Here is an 18,634-nt window from a genome sequence, read left to right on the forward strand (position 1 = left end):
GGTAAAATATTTTTGATCTTTGTAGCATTTTGTTACGGCTTTCATCAGACTCACCTTATTAAATAAATAAATAAAACTATATATATATATATATAGTTTTATTTATTTATTTAATAAGGTGTTACATAGTAAAAACTATTTTTGGGAGGGAGAATGATTTTTTTTTTTTTGTTTTTTTTGTTAAAACAACAGTTTATTAATTCACCATAAGGAAAAAAAGGTATATAGATGGGCGTTTATATGGGTATAATATGAATATTTGTAAACATTTCTTGCTTCCTTTCCTGAGATTCACTTGCGTTTATCACTAATTTCCATCTTATCATTTGATTGGACAGGTCATCCAAATATGGGCGGGGCTATGCAGAGAATGACTCCGCCCAGAGGGATGGTCCCTCTTGGGCCACAGGTACGACAATCACACCTGTGTGTTTGGATCTTTAATCAAACCAATCTGCAAAGACACTTCGCTACATTTCTTTCTATCGTTCCAGGCATATGGAGGCGGCATGAGACCACCACTCAATGCTCTTGGGGGTCCTGGGATGCCTGGGATGAATATGTATGTACTCTACTTCCTGTTTCACTAACTAGTACTTATCTGACAGCAAAGTTTTGTACTTAGTCAGTAAGTACAAAACATCTTGTCTGATTACAGGGGTCCAGGAGGAAGACCGTGGCCAAATCCACCAAATTCCAACTCGGTGAGTCATTTCTCCAATCGGTCATTGTGAAATGTCAGCCGCTACAGCTGTAGGTAAATGTTTGCACTTGAAGAGCATCTGATTTGTTGACATTCTCTCTGTTTTTTTCTGTCTGATCGGATCCACGTGGCATTTAAGATCCCGTACTCCTCGGCATCTCCAGGGAGTTATGTGGTAAGTGCCATGACCCTCTCCATTTACAACAGCCATGAATGTTCTGCGTCCTTAGCTGTGGAAGCCAATTAATGTTCTTGGTTTGTTAATACAAGATACAAGCTCAAAAGTTTACATACACCTTGCAGAATCAGCATAATGTTAATTATTTTACCAAAATAAGAGGGATCATACAAAATGCATGTTAATGTTTTGTTTAGTACTGACCTAAATTAGATATTTCACATAAAAGACATTTTAAGAAAATTACCATGTTCAAAAGTTTACATACACTTGAATCTTAATACTGTGTTGTTGCCTGAATGATCCACAGCTGTGTTTTTTTTAGTGATAGTTGTTCATGAGTCATTTGTTTGTCCAGAACAGTTAAACTGCCCGCTGTTCTTTACAGTAGGTCTCACAAATTTTTGGTTTTTCAGCATTTTTGTGTATTTGAACCCTTTCCAGCAATGACTGTATGATTTTGAGATCCATCTTTTCACACTGAGGACAACTGAGGGACTCATATGTAACTATTACAGAAGGTTCAAATGCTCACTGATGCTTCAAAAGGAGAAACAATGCATTACGAGCTGGGGGTGAAAACTTTTGAACAGAATGGAGATGTGTACATATTTCTTATTTTGCCTAAATTGTCCTATTATTTTCATTTAGTACTGCCCTACAGAAGCTACAGAAGACATAGTTAATTAAATTTACCCTGATCGTAATGCATCGTGTTTCATTCTGAAGCATCAGTGAGCATTTGAATCTTCTGTAATACAGTAGTTGCATTTGAGTACCTCAGTTGTCCTCAGTGTGAAAAGATGGATCTCAAAATCAAACTGTCCTTGTTAGAAAGGGTTAAAATACACAAAAATGCTGAAAAACCACAGAATTTGTTGGACCTGAAAGATTTTTCTGAAGAACAGCAAGCAGTTTGACTGTTTAGAACAAACAAGGGATTCATGAACAACTATCACTAAACAACAACAACAAAAAAACACAGCTGTGGATCATTCAAGTAACAACACAGTATTAAAAATCAAGTGTATGTAAACTTTTGAACGGGGCCATTTTTATAAATGTAACTATTATTTTCTCTTTTGGACTATACGTAAACATCTTTTTTGTGAAATATCTTACTCAGGTCAGTACTAAATAAAAAATAATATTTTGTATGATCCCTTTTATTTTGGTAAAATATTTTATATTTTGCAGATTCTGCAAAGTGTATGTAAACTTTCAATATACTGTTCACACACTATATGGTCACTTTATGGTAATTAAGATTTTTTTAATTATAAAGTTGGTTATTAATAGTCTTTTCTGCTCACCAAGGCAGCATTTATTTGGTCAAAATACAATAAAAACAGTAATATTGAGAAAAATTATTGCAATTTAAAACAACTGTTTTCTATCTGAATATATTTTAAAATGTAATGTATTCTTGTGATGCAAAGCTGAATTTTCAGCATCATTACTCCAGTCTTCAGTGTCATATGATCCTTCAGACATCATTCTAACATGCTCATTTGCTGCTCAAAAAACATTTTATATTATTATTATTATATCATATTGAAGCAGAAAGACTGGAGTAGTATTTTCTTGCAACTCCAACAATAGAGAAAAAAACATTTTCTTGTTTTGTTTTGTTGTCCAGTACAAATATCTTAACAAACTCAAGACATTTACTGAGATACGATTTTAAGTCTTGTTTTAAGATCTTCACACAACTAGATGCACTGAAGCACGTCTGAGATACCCAGTGTGATTAAACACGTCATTTTAAGACATTTACACAAGATCTTCTGTTAAACCGCTGTCAGTAACTCCCGGCTGAGATGATTTGTGGAGGGGAAGCTGTGGTAGCTTACTGAAAGCAGCCAGACAAGACGAGCTGCTCGGGAAAGCAGAGCCGAGTCAGCAGAGAGGAGGAGAGATAATTAGATTTGGGAAGAGGGAGGATGGAGCAGATATGCACAGTGCTGACCACAGCAAGGGCCTCAGGCCTCTGTCATGAACCACACACACCCACACACACACACAGGACTGTCCTCACATTTATACATTGACATGCCACAAGTGCATGCAAATATAACTAATTAATCTGTGCTACATGAGATTTTAAAACAATATTTTTCTTTTCTCACTCTCAGGGTCCACCCGGAGGAGGAGGGCCTCCAGGGACTCCTATCATGCCTAGCCCTGCAGGTAGGACTGCAGAAGATGGTTTTAGCATAGTCATGCATAGTTAAATTTAATTATGGACAGATACATTGAGGGGAATTATATTTTTGAACTGTAACATTTTTATATTATAATTTTAACAATAGCATATATATTTTTTATTTTAAAGATATTTTTATTAAAATATTTTGTATTTTAAAAAGGTTTTGGAGTGTTTTATTTATATGCATGCATAGCATTTATTTTATTTTTTAAATAATAATTTGCAATTTATAACAATACATAATAATAATATATAATATATATAATATATTTTACTTCAAAAATAATATATATATATATATATATATATATATATATTTTTTTTTTTTTTTTTTTTTTTTTTTTTTTTGTATTTGAATTATTATTATTTTTTTTAAATATGTATATAATTTTATTTATTTTTCAGATTTACAAATATTTATTTACTTACTTAACTGTGTCATTACTGATGAAAAGTGTCCATATACTTTTTTTCAGCCATTATCATTTGAGCATTAACTAAAATGTTGTTGTGTGTTTGGCTTTTCCTTTACAGACTCAACAAATTCAGGAGAAAATATGTACACTATGATCAACACAGTGCCGCCCGGAGGAAACAGGCAAAATGTAAGACCGTATTATAAGGATAAAATATGTAACCTTGGACCACAAAACCAGTCATAAGGGTCAATTTTTTGACATTGAGATTTATACATCGTCTGAAAGCTGAATAAGTAAGCTAATGATGTATGGTTTGTTAGAATAGGACAATTTGGCCAAGACACACTAATTTGAAAATCTGGAATCTGAGGGTGCAAAAAAAATCTAAATATTGAGAAAATCGCCTTTAAAGTTGTCCAAATGAAGTTCTTAGCAAATCATTTTTATGGTAGGAAATTTACAAAATATCTTAATGGAACATGATCTTTGCTTAATATACAAATGATTTTTGACATAAAAGAAAAATGCTCCAGGGTCACATATTTACAAACAAGTTGCATTCTTTACTTACTGACAAAATTTCTTCTTCTCTGTAGTTTTTATAACAACATTATATGAGCTTATGTGTGTGTGTGTGTGTTTGACAGTTCCCTATCGGTCCGGGTGGAGATGGTCCGATGGGCGGCATGGCAGGAATGGAGCCTCATCACATGAATGGATCATTAGGTCTCTAATACAAACAACCACTTTAGAACGTACTTGTGGACATCTTTGAGTGCTGTCTACTTACTTGCTTGCAGAGTATCAAAGCATGTCATAATTCAATGTGAAATTGCAGCTTTCATGCTTGATTTTCTGATTTGTTGTCATTTTTTTTGCCTTGTGTGATTTTGCCACCTTGTGGTCACTGAAGATTAATCATGCATTTTAGAAGTACCGTATTCGCAAGTGTACATCCACAAAATAATATTTAAAATCTGAAATCTGTATTTTTATTTCTTTAGGGTCAGCTGACATGGACAGTATGCCCAAGGTAAGGGTTGTTGTTTCATTTTTGTGACCCTGAACCACAAAACCAGTCATAAGAGTCAATTGTTGGAAATTTATAGCATCTGAAAGCTGAATAAATAAGCTTTACATGGTGAGTGTTAGGATAGGACAGCTATTTGAATACCTGGAATCTAAATATTTGAGAAAATCGCCTTTTAAATTTGTCCAAATGAAGTTCTTAGCAATGCATATTACTAATCAGAAATGAAGTTTTGATATATTTACAGTAGGAAATGTACAAAAATATCTTCATGGAACATGATCTTTACTTAATATCATAATGATTTCGGCTTAAATGAAAAATCTTTGACCCACACAATGTGTTTTTAGCTATTGCTACTTAAGACTGGTTTTGTGGTCCTCGGACTACAAATTTATTAAATATTTTATATATATGTATCCTTACATGATACATTTTTGGCAGTTGTTTCTTGTCTTGTCAAAAGCTTTTATTATAATTATTATTATTTAAATGTGTTAAATTAACATCCCTAATCTTCATGCACACGATCTATCTGTCCAGAACTCTCCTGGTAACCTAAGCATGAGCAACCAGCCTGGAACTCCTCGAGATGATGGAGAAATGGGTGGAAATTTCCTCAACCCTTTCCAGAATGAGAGCGTATGTCATTTCTCGTCTTTTATTGCATTTGTGCTTTAAAGGATTAGATCACTTCCAGAATAAAAAAAATCCTGATAATTTACTCACCCCCATCTCATCCAAGATGTTCTTGTCTTTCTTTCTTCAATCGATAAGAAATTAAAGTTTTTGAGGAAACGTTCCAGGATTTTTCTCCATGTGGTGGACTTCAATAGGAGCCAGGTTGAAGATCCAAGTTGCAGTTTCAGTGCAGCTTCAAAGGGCTCTACACAATCCCACACTCTTAAAAATAAAGGTTCCAAAAGGGTGTTTTTGCAGTGATGCCATAAAAGAACCATTTTTGGTTCCCCAAAGAACCTTTCAGTTAACAGTTCTTTAAAGAACCATTTTGATGAACAATATTTAAAATCTAAAGAACCTTTTTTGACTATAAAGAACCTTTTCTGCATTTGAAAGGTTCCATGGATGTTCAAGGTTCTTCATGGAACCATTGATGCCAATAAAGAACCTTTATTTTTAAGATTGCTGCTGGGAAATAAGGGTCTTATCTAGTCAGTCCCTCCAGAAAAACGCGGCGTTTTTTTGTGATTGTTGCGGGCAAAAATCCTTGATTATGCGGCACGTTTTCTTAAAAAATGCGATTGAATATGCGGGATATTTATGCAATTTTATGCGATGAAATTGCGGGAACTTGCAAAAACTGCGGGAACTTGCAAAAACTGCGGTTTGGTGAAAAAGAGAGAAAAAAGTGATTCCCCCAACACACTTATTGCCAGATGTAGCACCGTAAGGGGTGAATTTCATTATTCTGGACTCAATTATAATTATAACATCGACTACTCCACCCTGGGAATCTCTCCCAGGGAAATAATGGTCAAAGACACCCAGGTCTGTTCCCACAAGAATAGAGCAGAGACGTGAATATAGAAAAAAAGATACAATATTTTATTATTACTGGGATAAAAGCTAAACACAGAGACACAATTTAGGACACAAGGGGTTAATATGGCTTCCAAATCAAAACAAAAAAATAAACAAATTAGACAAATCAAAAGTAACACATCAGATGGCAAGGAGAAATAACCAACCTACCCCAATTCCACTTCACTACGCACTTCAAACGTACACTAATGTACTCATTTCACCACAAACACACGTGTATTCAGATGACACGTGTAAAAATCAGAAGAACAAAATCACTCAGTGAACAAGGGTACCCATTAACATGGACCTAGAGTGGTCAGCACTCCTTAGCCCGTCCAACAAAATTAACAAAATCAACATCAAATTGACACAAATCAATAAACACACACACAAAAAAGAATACAATCAAATAGTCATAAGTCAAAATCATCTAAACACGAAGAAAAAAAAAAAAAAAAAAAAAAAAAAATCAAATGACCATAAATCAAATCAAAAAAAAAAAAAAATTGATCAACAAAAATAGAAAAGCAACAAAATAACAGATGCAATCACATTACACCTGGTCCATCAACAATATACACACAACAAAATTTACTCCATAAGATCACGCAAACTCACAACCCTTAGTACCGATTTCTCACGCTCACACACTCGTACATATACACACTCGCACACGCTTCCAACAATAAACAAACAGACCACACTCAAACCACTCACATCAATTTATAATTTCATCCACACAACAATCTAATGGTACCATACGAACCCCACAAACACAGTCCTCCAGTTGAAACAGTGCGGGGGTGGCCAAACGGCCACACGGATTAATATTCGGGTCTCACAATCTCTCGATGTCCAATACACTAGATGTGGACTGGTCAGGCTCGCGAAAATGAAGTGAGGCAAGACAGAACGTCGCGGCAACGCGCGACCACAATAGTACTCGAAAGAACGAAGACAAAGACCCAAACGGAAATGGGATTATGAAATCATGCAAGCCCGCATATTTTGCGCGCGGAAATCTGCAATTTATGCGGCGAAAGTGCGGCGTATTTGAAAAAATGCGTCCCCCGCATAAATATGCGGACTTTGGCTGATTATGCATGGAATCATGCGATCGCATAATCGCGTTTTTCTGGAGGGACTGTCTAGTGAAACAATCTGTCATTTTCTAAAAATAATAATAATAATAATTTGTGTATACTTTTGAATCACAAATGCTCTTCATGCACTAGCTCGACCTCACACATTGCGTAATCAAGCAAATGTGACGTATGCAGTGTTTAAAAAAAGAGAAAGTGCAAAAAATAAGGTAAAACAACGATTTCAAACTGTTTTGAAGTTGGAGGAGAAAAGGATAGCCTAACTTTTTTAACCTAAGTACACGGACAAGGAACTAACTGATTATGTAATGTGTGAAAACATGCACGCTCATCGCAGAGCTAGTGCAAGACAAGCATTTGTGGTTAAAAAGTATATACATTTACATTTTTTTAGAAAACGACAGATTGTTTCACTAGATAAGACCCTTATTCCTCGGCTGGGATTGTGTAGAGCCATTTGAAGCTGTATTGAAACTGCAGTTTGGACCTTCAAACTGTTGGTCTCCATTAAAGTCCACTATATGGAGAAAAATCCTGGATGTTTTCCTCAAAAACCTTCTTTTCGACTGAAGAAAGAAAGACATAAACATCTTGGATGACATTGGGGTGAGTAAATGATCAGGACATTCTTATTCTGGAAGTGAACTAATCATTTAACTTTGACAGGAGCCACTCATCTGTCAAACTGTTTATTTTCTGTATTTGTATTTATAAATTATATCATTAACATTTTAAATAAATAAATAAAGTGTTTAAGATGTATTCAAGTATATTTTAATTACACTCAAAAATGACAATTTGCAAAAAGAATTTACTCACCCTCAGGCCATCCAAGATGTAGATGAGTTTTTTTCTGCATGTGAACAGATTTGAAGGAATTTAACATTACATGTTTTGTTCACCAACGGATCCTCTGCAGTGAATGGGTGCCGTCAGAATGAGAGTCCAAACAGCTCATTAAAACATCAGAATAATCCACAAGTAATCCAGTCCATCAATTAATGTCTTGTTAGGGCCCGAGCACCGATGGTGTGAGGACCCTATTGGATCTGCTCCGTTTATTAGGGCCCGAGCACCGATGGTGTGAGGACCCTATTGGATCTGCTTCGTTTATTATTAGGGCCCGAGCACCGATGGTGTGAGGACCCTATTGGATCTGCTTCGTTTATTATTATTATTAGGGCCCGAGCACCGATGGTGTGAGGACCCTATTGGATCTGCTTCGTTTATTATTAGGGCCCGAGCACTGCAGTGCGAGGACCCTATTGGAATTGCTCCGTTTATTATTATTCTTCTTCTTCTCCAAAATGAAAAGTCTTTTTGAAGGCCTAAACATGCCCAAAAACTCACGAAACTTTGCACACGCATCAGAGCTGGCGAAAATTTACATCTGATATGGTTTTCAGAAGTGGGTGTGCCAAAATGGCTCGATAGCGCCACCTATAAAATTTCAACGGAGTGCGCCTCGAGCTACGTTTCACGTACATGTACGAAACTCGGTACACACATGTAACACACCAATACCTACAAAAAAGTCTCCTGGTGCAACATCCGAAACCCAACAGGAAGTCTGTTATATTGAATTTCCTGTACGATTTTTGTGCAGTTTTTGCCATTTTCATGCCTCGTACTTTAACGAACTCCTCCTACAGTTTTTATCCGATCATCTTCAAATTTGCTGAGTGTCTTCATAAGGCCTTTGCGATGTTAAATTGCGAAGCTTTAGAGTTTTCGTCAAAGGGCGTGTCCGTGGCGGCCGGACAAACTTTGATGTTTCGCCATGAAAAAGGAAGTTGCTATAACTCAGGCATACAATGTCCGATCTGCCTCAAACTTCACATGTTTGATAACAGTCCGGTCCTGAACACACGTCAGCGCCCATATTCAGTTATAGTCATAGCGCCACCTGCTGACAACAGGAAGTGACATGTTTAACACTGTTACGGACTCTTAGCAACATATTGAAAAGCCTTAACAAGTCTTAAATAGGCTAGCAACATGCTAGAAACATGCTAAAACATGCTAGCAACACTTAGCTAATATGCTAAAGCATGCTAATAATACAAATACAAAAGGAAATTGCTGTAACTCATGCATATAATGTCAAATCTGACCCAAACTTAATATTCAACATGCTACAAACATAGTAAAGCATGCTAGCAACACTTAGCTAATATGCTAAAGCATGCTAATAATACAATGAAACAGGAAGTTACTCTAACTCAGGCATACAATGTCCAATCAGCCCCAAACTTCACATGTTTGATAAGAGGCCTGGCCTGAACACACGCCCATGCCCGTATTCAGTTATAGTCATAGCGCCACCAGCTGGTAACAGGAAGCCACATGTTCAATACTCTTGTGGATGCCTACCAAAATTTTAAAAATATCAACAAGTGTTAAACAGGGTAGCAACATGCTAGAAACATGCTATAACATGTTAGCAACATTTAGCTAAGTGCTAAAGCATACTCTTAATGCAATGAAACAGGAAGTTACTGTAACTCAGGCATGCAATGTCCAATCAGCCCCAAACTTCACATGTTTGATAACAGTCCTGACCTGAAGATATCTACATGTCAATATTCAGTTATAGTCATAGCGCCACCTACTGTCAACAGGAAGTGACATGTTTAACACTGTGACACACTATTAGCAACACACTAAAAAAGCCATTGAGTGCTAAACTAGTTTAAAACGTACTCAAACATGCTAGCAACACTTACTTAGTGCTAAAGCATGTTGTTAAAGATATAAAACAGGAAGTTACTGTAACTCAGGCATGCAATGTCCAATCAGCCCCAAACTTCACATGTTTGATAAGACTCCTGGCCTGAAGATATATACATGCCCATATTCAGTTATAGTCACAGCGCCACCTGCTGACAACAGGAAGTGACGTTTAATGGTGTTACGGACTCCTAGCAACATATTAAAAAGCGTTAGCAAGTTTTAAGTAGGCTAGCATCATGCTAGAATCATGTTAAAACATGATAACAACACTTAGCTAAGAGCTAAAGCATAATATTAATACAAAGAAAAATAAGTGTAACTCATGCATACAATGTCCAATCTGACCCAAGCTTAATATGTTTGATAAGAGTCCTAGTCTGAACACAAGCCGATGCTTATATTCAGTTATAGTCATAGTGCCACCTGCTGGCAACAGGAAGTCACATGTTTAATACCGATGTGGATGCCCAGCAACATTTTAAAAATATCAACAAGTGTTAAATAGGGTAGCAACATGCTAGAAACATGTTAGCAACATTTAGCTAAGTGCTAAAACATACTCTTAATGCAATGAAACAGGAAGTTACTGTAACTCAGGCATGCAATGTCCAATCAGCCCCAAACTTAATATGTTTGATAAGAGTCCTGGCCTGAATACATATACATGCCAATATTCAGTTATAGTCATAGCGCCACCAGCTGGCAACAGCAAATTACTTGTTTTACACTAACTTAAACATGCAATGTACAATTTGCACCAAACTTGACATGTTTGCCAATAGTCCTGGCCTGAAGACATCTAAAAGCCAATATTTCGTAATAGCACCACCTGTTGGCAGCAGGATATGTCATGAATTACACTCAAGCATGCCATGTTCAATCTTCACCAAACTTCATATGTTTGATAAAAGCGCTGGCCTGAAGACATCTGCATGCCAATATTCAGTTATAGGCATAGCGCCACCAGCTGGCAGCAGGAAGATAGGCACATATCAATGACTTTGACATATTCCTCCTACATTTACTGTGCTAATAGCATAGTGCCCACCATTCGCCACCGATCAGCGGTGAGCCCGAGTGCGACGGCCCTACCATCGCTGCTTGCAGCTTTAATTAGGGCCCGAGCACCGATGGTGTGAGGACCCTATTGAATCTGCTCCGTTTATTATTATTATTATTATTATTATTATTATTATTAGGGCCCGAGCCCAAAAGGGCGAAGGCCCTATTGTTCTTCTAAGGGTTCTTATTAGGGCCCGAGCACCGATGGTGTGAGGACCCTATTGAATCTGCTCCGTTTATTATTATTATTATTATTATTATTCTTCTTCTTCTCCAAAGTGAATCGCATTTTAGAGGACCTAAGCATTCCCGAAAACTCACAAAACTTTGCACACACATCAAACCTGGCGAAAATTTACGTCTGATTTGGGTTTCAGAAGTGGGTGTGGCAAAATGGCTCGACAGCGCCATCTTTAGACGTTCAGCGGTGTGCGCTTTCAGCTGTGATTCACGTACATGCACGGAAATCGGTACACACATGTAACACACCAAAACCTACAAAAAAGCCTCTTGGAGCAAAATCCGGAACCCAACAGGAAGTCGGTTAATATTAATATTCTCAACAAAATTTGTGTCATTTTTGCCTTTTTCAGGTGTCGTACTTGAACGAACTCCTCCTACAGATTTATTCGGATCAACGTCAAATTTGGTGAGTCTAATCTAAAGCCCTTTGTGACGTTAAATTGCGAAGATCTAGAGTTTTCATCGGAGGGCGTGTCCGTGGCGGCCTGGCAAATTTCGATGCTTCGCCATGAAAAAGGAAGTTGCTATAACTCAGGCATAAAATGCCCGATCTGCCCCAAACTTCACATGTGTGATAACACTCCTGACCTGATGACATCTACATGCCCATATTCAGTTATAGTCATAGCGCCACCTGCTGGCACCAGGAAGTGTCATGCTGTACTCTACAACCAACTCCTCCTAGAGATTTATACAGATCAACACCAAAATCGGTCAGTCTAATATAAAGGCCTTAGCGATGTTAAATTGTGAAGATCTTGAGTTTTCGGTAAAGGGCGTGTCCGTGGCGGCCTGACAAATTTCGAGGTCTCGCCATGGATATAAAACTTGTTATAACTCAGCCATAAAATGTCCGATTTGCCTCAAACTTCACATATTCGATAAGAGTCCTGGCCTGAACACATCTGAAGGCCAATATTCTATTATAATCACAGCGCCACCTGTTGGCAACAGGAAATGACTTGTATCAAACTCCTCCTAGAGATTTAATGATATCAACATTATATTTGGTCAGTCTGATCTAGAGGCCTTAGAGATGTTAAATTGCGAAGATCTTGAGTTTTCGTTAAAGGGCGTGTCCGTGGCGGCGTGACAAAGTTTGATGTTTCGCCATGGACATAGAAGTTGTTATAACTCAGCCATAAAATGTCCGATCTGCCTCAAACTTCACAGGTTTGGTAAGAGTCCTGGCCTGAAGACACCTAAAGGCCAATATTCAGATATTATCATAGCGCCACCTGTTGGCAGCAGGATATATCATATCTTTCACTAACTCAAACATACCATGTTCAATCTGCACCAAACTTCATATGTTTGATGAAAGTGGTGGCCTGAACACATCTACATGCCAATAATCAGTTATAGGCATAGCGCCACCAGCTGGCAGCAGGAAATTTGGCACATTTAAGTGACTTTGACATATTTCTCCTATTTTTACTGTATTAAAAGCATACTACCAACCATTTGCTGTGTTCCTAAAGCCACCGGTCGGCGGTGAGCCCGTGTGCGAGGGCCCGTTCATCGCTGCTTGCAGCTTTAATTTTTTTTTTTTTTTTTATTTTTTTAAACCTTCTGGGCACTTTTGGGGGCCTTAACATACTCAAAAACTCTTGAAAATTTGCACACACGTCGGAATCTGCGGCCATCAGGACGCCACAGAGGCTGGGACCCGGGCGTGGTTCAGGGCCTCTACAGCGCCCCCTGGAACACAGTTTGAAAACTTGATGTACTGCGCACACATACTTGCACGTATTGATATGAAACTCGGTGCACATATAGATCTCATTGAGCCAAACAACTTTTGTACTCTATGTCATGGGCTGAACGCGACAGGAAGTGCGATATTTAGGGCTGTTTAAAAAGCGCATGCTCTGGAATTTAACGTACTCCTCCCAGGGTTTCCAGAGGATTGTCACCAAACTCGGTCAGCATGATCTCAAGACATTGGGGACGCTAAATTGCGAGGAGATTTTTGATATCTCGAACGGTTTGGCCGTGGCAAGGCGACAAAGTTATGGCGAGAAATGAGAAACAGGAAGTGTCTAATAACTGTTGACCACATTGCCTGATTCTGATGAAACTTCACCAGTTTGTTCCGTGTATGATGCCGATTCCATAAATGTGACTATTATGAGTCAAAGTTATAGCGCCACCAACTGGCAGCAGGAAGTGTGTCATTTTCAAAATGCTTTGAAATCAGCCTCTTAATTTTACTCGATTTTCTTTAAACTTCATCAAAATCATGTCAAAACACGGCCGATAAGAATATGTAAAGGGGTCGATGATAAATCGAATGCTGTTGCCATGGCGACATGTCAAACTTTAAAATTAGATTCCTGTCTTTTCGAGGCAGTTAACATGCTTAGAATTTCATGAAACTCAACACACACATCAATATTAATGATAGTTAGACACTGGCAAAAGGTCATAAATGGGCGTGGAGCAGGCACTCTATAGCGCCATCTTTTGACAAAAGTTGGGGGGTTAGTTTTTCCTACAGTCACCAAACTCTGTACATATATTAATCTCATCAATTTGGACAACTTTCTAAATTAAACTCATTAGCTAAGACCAACAGGAAGCCGGCTATTTTGATTTGAATGTGGATTTTTGGAAAAATCAGGCTGTAAACAAATGCACACTACTTCTAAGAACAACCAGCTGTTCACACCAAACTTTTTTAACATGAAGAGAATATTCTGAAGATGTTAAATTGCGACCGGATTTTGGATATCTTGAACGGTGTGGACGTGGTGATTTTTTAAAGATATAGTAAAAAATATTTTTATATCTTTAAAGTGCAGCATCCAAACTCTTTAAAACTTTTTTCACACAGAGATCTTATCATTCTGAGCAAGTGCTGGAAATATAAATTTTATACAAGCTTCAATGAATTAAAGAAAATTAAAAAAATAACTCAGAAACCTGCTGTCACTCTGGTGAATGTCTCTACAGTATGTGTGTGCGTTCAGTCAGGCACAGAGAAGCTCATTATTGCAGGGGGGAGGGGTGAGAGGCAGAGAGGGTGACAGAGTAGAGAGCCATCCTACAGACCATCTTTGAACAAAAAATGCACATATGTATTGTAATTACATAAATATGTCTGATCTTTGAGAGTCTGATATTTTGAGAAAATATAAAGGGTCACTTAGTCTTTCATTGTTCGTATTTTGCAGTTGTTGTTTTTTATTAATTTTTTACTTAACTGTACCATGAACTTGTCCTATTCAGTCACATAGCAAAAGATTTAAAAAAATACAACTTTTTAGCATGATCAATTTATCTTCATTGATAGACAATATTTAAATAGTGTTATTTATTGAATATAAAATAATAATAATAAAAAATTAAGACAAACTTTGACAACAAAACAAACGTTACTGTTATCTCTTCAAAACATCTGAAAACCATAATTTTAAGATCAGTTATAAATATATATATCACCCCGTTAAAATACTCAACTTGATTTTTAAAGATATTTTGAAAGAATGAAGAGTTTATAGAGCACTTTATTGTGTATTGCTGTACACCCACATGAACTGTGTTCATGTTCATGTTAATTCACAGTACATAAACTATATATGAATACTTTTTTTTAGCTTAATATTAATTAACATTAATAAATGCTATTTATTTATTGGTCATGCTAACTAATATAGTTAATGCTAACAAATAAAACTGAATGGCAACATTTTATATTTTGTGTGTATGTGTCTGTGTGTTGATTTTAAAGTCTTACCCTTTGAATTCTGTAAACTTTAAATCCAAACTAGCAGAGGGTTACTTTGAATGCATGTGCCAAGTGGGCACCGTCTTCATTATTGATTCTTAGTTATGTAGCGCTTAAGAGTGATGTCTTATAACAGGAGGAGTCACCAGCAAAGCAATATCCACACAAAAATTGTACAGATAGGTAACGATGACATTTCAGCAGAAGTGGTGGACGTAAAGCAAGCAATAATAACATTTTGTTATCATGAATCTTGTTCTTACTTGTTAGCAGCAGGATATATCATATCTTTCACTAACTCAAACATACCAAGGTCAATCTGCACCAAACTTCATATGTTTGATAATAGTGCTGGCCTGAACACATCTACATGCCAATAATTAGTTACAAGCATAGCGCCACCATCTGGCAGCGGCAAGTTTGGCACATTTAAATGACTAATGACTTTTTTCTATATTTACTGTATTAAAAGCATACTGCCCACCGTTTGCTGATTTCCTGAAGCCACCGGTCGGCGGTGAGCCCAGGTGCGAGGGCCCGTTCATCGCTGCTCGCAGCTTTAATTATTATTATTATTCTTCTCCAAAGTGAATCGCATTTTAGAGGACCTAAACATTCCCGAAAACTCACAAAACTTTGCACACACATCAAACCTGGCGAAAATTTACGTCTGATTTGGGTTTCAGAAGTGGGTGTGGCAAAATGGCTCGACAGCGCCACCTTTAGACGTTCAGCGGTGTGCACTTTCAGCTGTGATTCACGTACATACACAGAAATCGGTACACACATGTACCACACCAAAACCTACAAAAAAGCCTCTTGGAGCAAAATCCGGAACCCAACAGGAAGTCGGTTAATATTAATATTCTCAACAAAATTTGTGTCATTTTTGCCTTTTTCAGGTGTCGTACTTGAACGAACTCCTCCTACAGATTTATTCGGATCAACGCCAAATTTGCTGAGTCTACTCTAAAGCCCTTTGTGACGTTAAATTGTAAAGATCTAGAGTTTTCATCAGAGGGCGTGTCCGTGGCGGCCTCGCAAATTTCGATGTTTCGCCATGAAAAAGGAAGTTGCTATAACTCAGGCAAACAATGTCTGATCTGTCCCAAACTTCACATGTGTGATAACACTCCTGACCTGAAGACATCTACATGCCCATATTCAGTTATGGTCATAGCGCCACCTGCTGGCAACAGGAAGTGTCATGCTGTACTCTACAACAAACTCCTCCTAGAGATTTATACAGATCAACACCAAAATCGGTCAGTCTAATAAAAAGGCTTTAGTGATGTTAAATTGCGAAGATCTTGAGTTTTCGTCAAAGGGCGTGTCCGTGGTGGCCTGACACATTTCGAGGTCTCGCCATGGATGTAAAACTTGTTATAACTCAGCCATAAAATGTCCGATCTGCCTCAAACTTCACATGTTTGGTAAAAGTCCTGGGCTGAAGACATCTAAAGGCCAATATTCAGATATTATCATAGCGCCACCTATTGGCAGTAGGATATATCATATCTTTCACTAACTCAAACATACCAAGGTCAATCTGCACCAAACTTCATATGTTTGATGAAAGTGCTGGCCTGAACACATCTACATGCCAATAATCAGTTATAGGCATAGCGCCACCAGCTGGCAGCAGGAAGTTTGGCACATTTAAGTGACTTTGATCTATTTTTCCTACATTTACTGTATTAAAAGCATACTGCCCACCGTTTGCTGTTTTCCTAAAGCCACCGGTCGGCGGTGAGCCCGGGTGCGAGGGCCCGTTCATCGCTGCTTGCAGCTTTAATTAGGGCCCGAGCCCAAAAGGGCGAAGGCCCTATTGTTCTTCTAAGGATTCTTATTTGTTTTTTTTTTTTTATTTTTTTTTATTTTTATTTTTTTTCAACCGTTGGGGCACTTTTGGGGGCCTTAACATACTCAAAAACTCTTGAAAATTTGCACACACGTCGGAATCTGCCGTCGTCCGGACGCCACAGAGGCTGGGACCCGGGCGTGGTTCAGGGCCTCTACAGCGCCCCCTGGAACACAGTTTGAAAACTTGATGTACTGCGCACACATACTTGCGCGTATTGATATGAAACTCGGTACACATATAGAACTCATCGAGCTGAACAACTTTTGTACTCTATGTCATGGGCTCCACGCAACAGGAAGTGAGATATTTAGGGCTGTTTAAAAAGCGCATGCTCTGGAATTTAACGTACTCCTCCCAGGAATTCCATGGGATTGTCACCAAACTCGGTCAGCATGATCTCAAGACATTGGGGACGCTAAATTGCGAGGAGATTTTTGATATCTCGAACGGTTTGGCCGTGGCAAGGCGACAAAGTTATGGCGAGAAATGAGAAACAGGAAGTGTCTAATAACTGTTGCACACATTGCCTGATTCTGATGAAACTTCACCAGTTTGTTCGTTGTATGATGCCGATTCCATAAATGTGACTATTATGAGTCAAAGTTATAGCGCCACCAACTGGCAGCAGGAAACGTGTCATTTTCAAAATGCTTTGAAATCAGCCTCTTAATTTTACTCGATTTTCTTTAAACTTCATCAAAATCATGTCAAAACACGGCCGATAAGAATATGTAAAGGGGTCGATGATAAATCAAATGCTGTTGCCATGGCAACGTGTCAAACTTTAAAATTACATTCCTGTCTTTTCGAGGCAGATAACATGCTTAGAATTTCATGAAACTCAACACACACATCAATATTAATGATAGTTAGACACTGGCAAAAGGTCATAAATGGGCGTGGAGCAGGCACTCTATAGCGCCATCTTTTGACAAAAGTTGGGGGGTTAGTTTTTCCTACAGTCACCAAACTCTGTACTTATATTGTTCTCATCAATCTGGACAACTTTCTAAATCAAACTCATTAGCTAAGACCAACAGAAAGCCGGCTATTTTGATTTAAAGGTGGATTTTTTGAAAAATCAGGTAGTAAACAAATTCACACTACTCCTAAGAACAACCAGCTGTTCACACCAAACTTTTTTAACATGAAGAGAAGATTCTGAAGATGTTAAATTGCGAGCGGATTTTGGATATCTCGAACGGTGTTGACATGGTGATTTTTTAAAGATGTAGTAAAAAACATAACCCTAATTTTTTATATCTTTAAAGTGCAGCATCCAAACTCTTTAAAACTTTTTTCACACAGAGATCTAATCATTCTGAGCAAGTGCTGGAAATATAAATTTTATACAAGCTTCAATGAATTAAAGAAAATTAAAAAGATAACTCAGAAACCTGCTGTCACTCTGGTGAATGTCTCTACAGTATGTGTGTGCGTTCAGTCAGGCACAGAGAAGCTCATTATTGCAGGGGGGAGGGGTGAGAGGCAGAGAGGGTGACAGAGTAGAGAGCCATTCTACAGACCATCTTTGAACATAATGCACATACTGTATGTAGTGTAATTACATAAATATGTCTGATCTTTGAGAGTCTGATATTTTGAGAAAATATAAAGGGTCACTAAGTCTTTCATTGTTCGTATTTTGCAGTTGTTGTTTTTTATTTATTTTGTACTTAACTGTACCATGAACTTGTCCTATTCAGTCACATAGCAAAAGATTTAAAAAAATACAACTTTTTAGCATGATCAATTTATCTTCATTGATAGACAATATTTACATAGTGTTATTTATTGAATATAAAATAATAATAA

General features: G+C 37.6%; 1 protein-coding gene across 1 annotated transcript in view; it reads left to right on the forward strand.

The window, feature by feature from the left end:
• The first annotated feature begins 342 nt into the window (after positions 1–342).
• Positions 343–18,634, forward strand: part of LOC141299254 (single-stranded DNA-binding protein 2-like) — a 34,766-nt gene continuing 16,474 nt past the window's right edge. Inside the window, exons 1-9 of the mRNA XM_073829608.1 lie at positions 343–409; positions 495–562; positions 659–704; positions 843–878; positions 3,017–3,071; positions 3,625–3,695; positions 4,157–4,235; positions 4,514–4,542; positions 5,083–5,181. Of these exons, the coding sequence (XP_073685709.1) occupies positions 350–409; positions 495–562; positions 659–704; positions 843–878; positions 3,017–3,071; positions 3,625–3,695; positions 4,157–4,235; positions 4,514–4,542; positions 5,083–5,181 (543 nt within the window). The 5' untranslated portion in view covers positions 343–349. The remainder of the gene's footprint in view (positions 410–494; positions 563–658; positions 705–842; positions 879–3,016; positions 3,072–3,624; positions 3,696–4,156; positions 4,236–4,513; positions 4,543–5,082; positions 5,182–18,634) is intronic.

This window comes from Garra rufa, chromosome 23, assembly GCF_049309525.1.
Source record: "Garra rufa chromosome 23, GarRuf1.0, whole genome shotgun sequence".
NCBI lineage: Eukaryota > Metazoa > Chordata > Actinopteri > Cypriniformes > Cyprinidae > Garra > Garra rufa.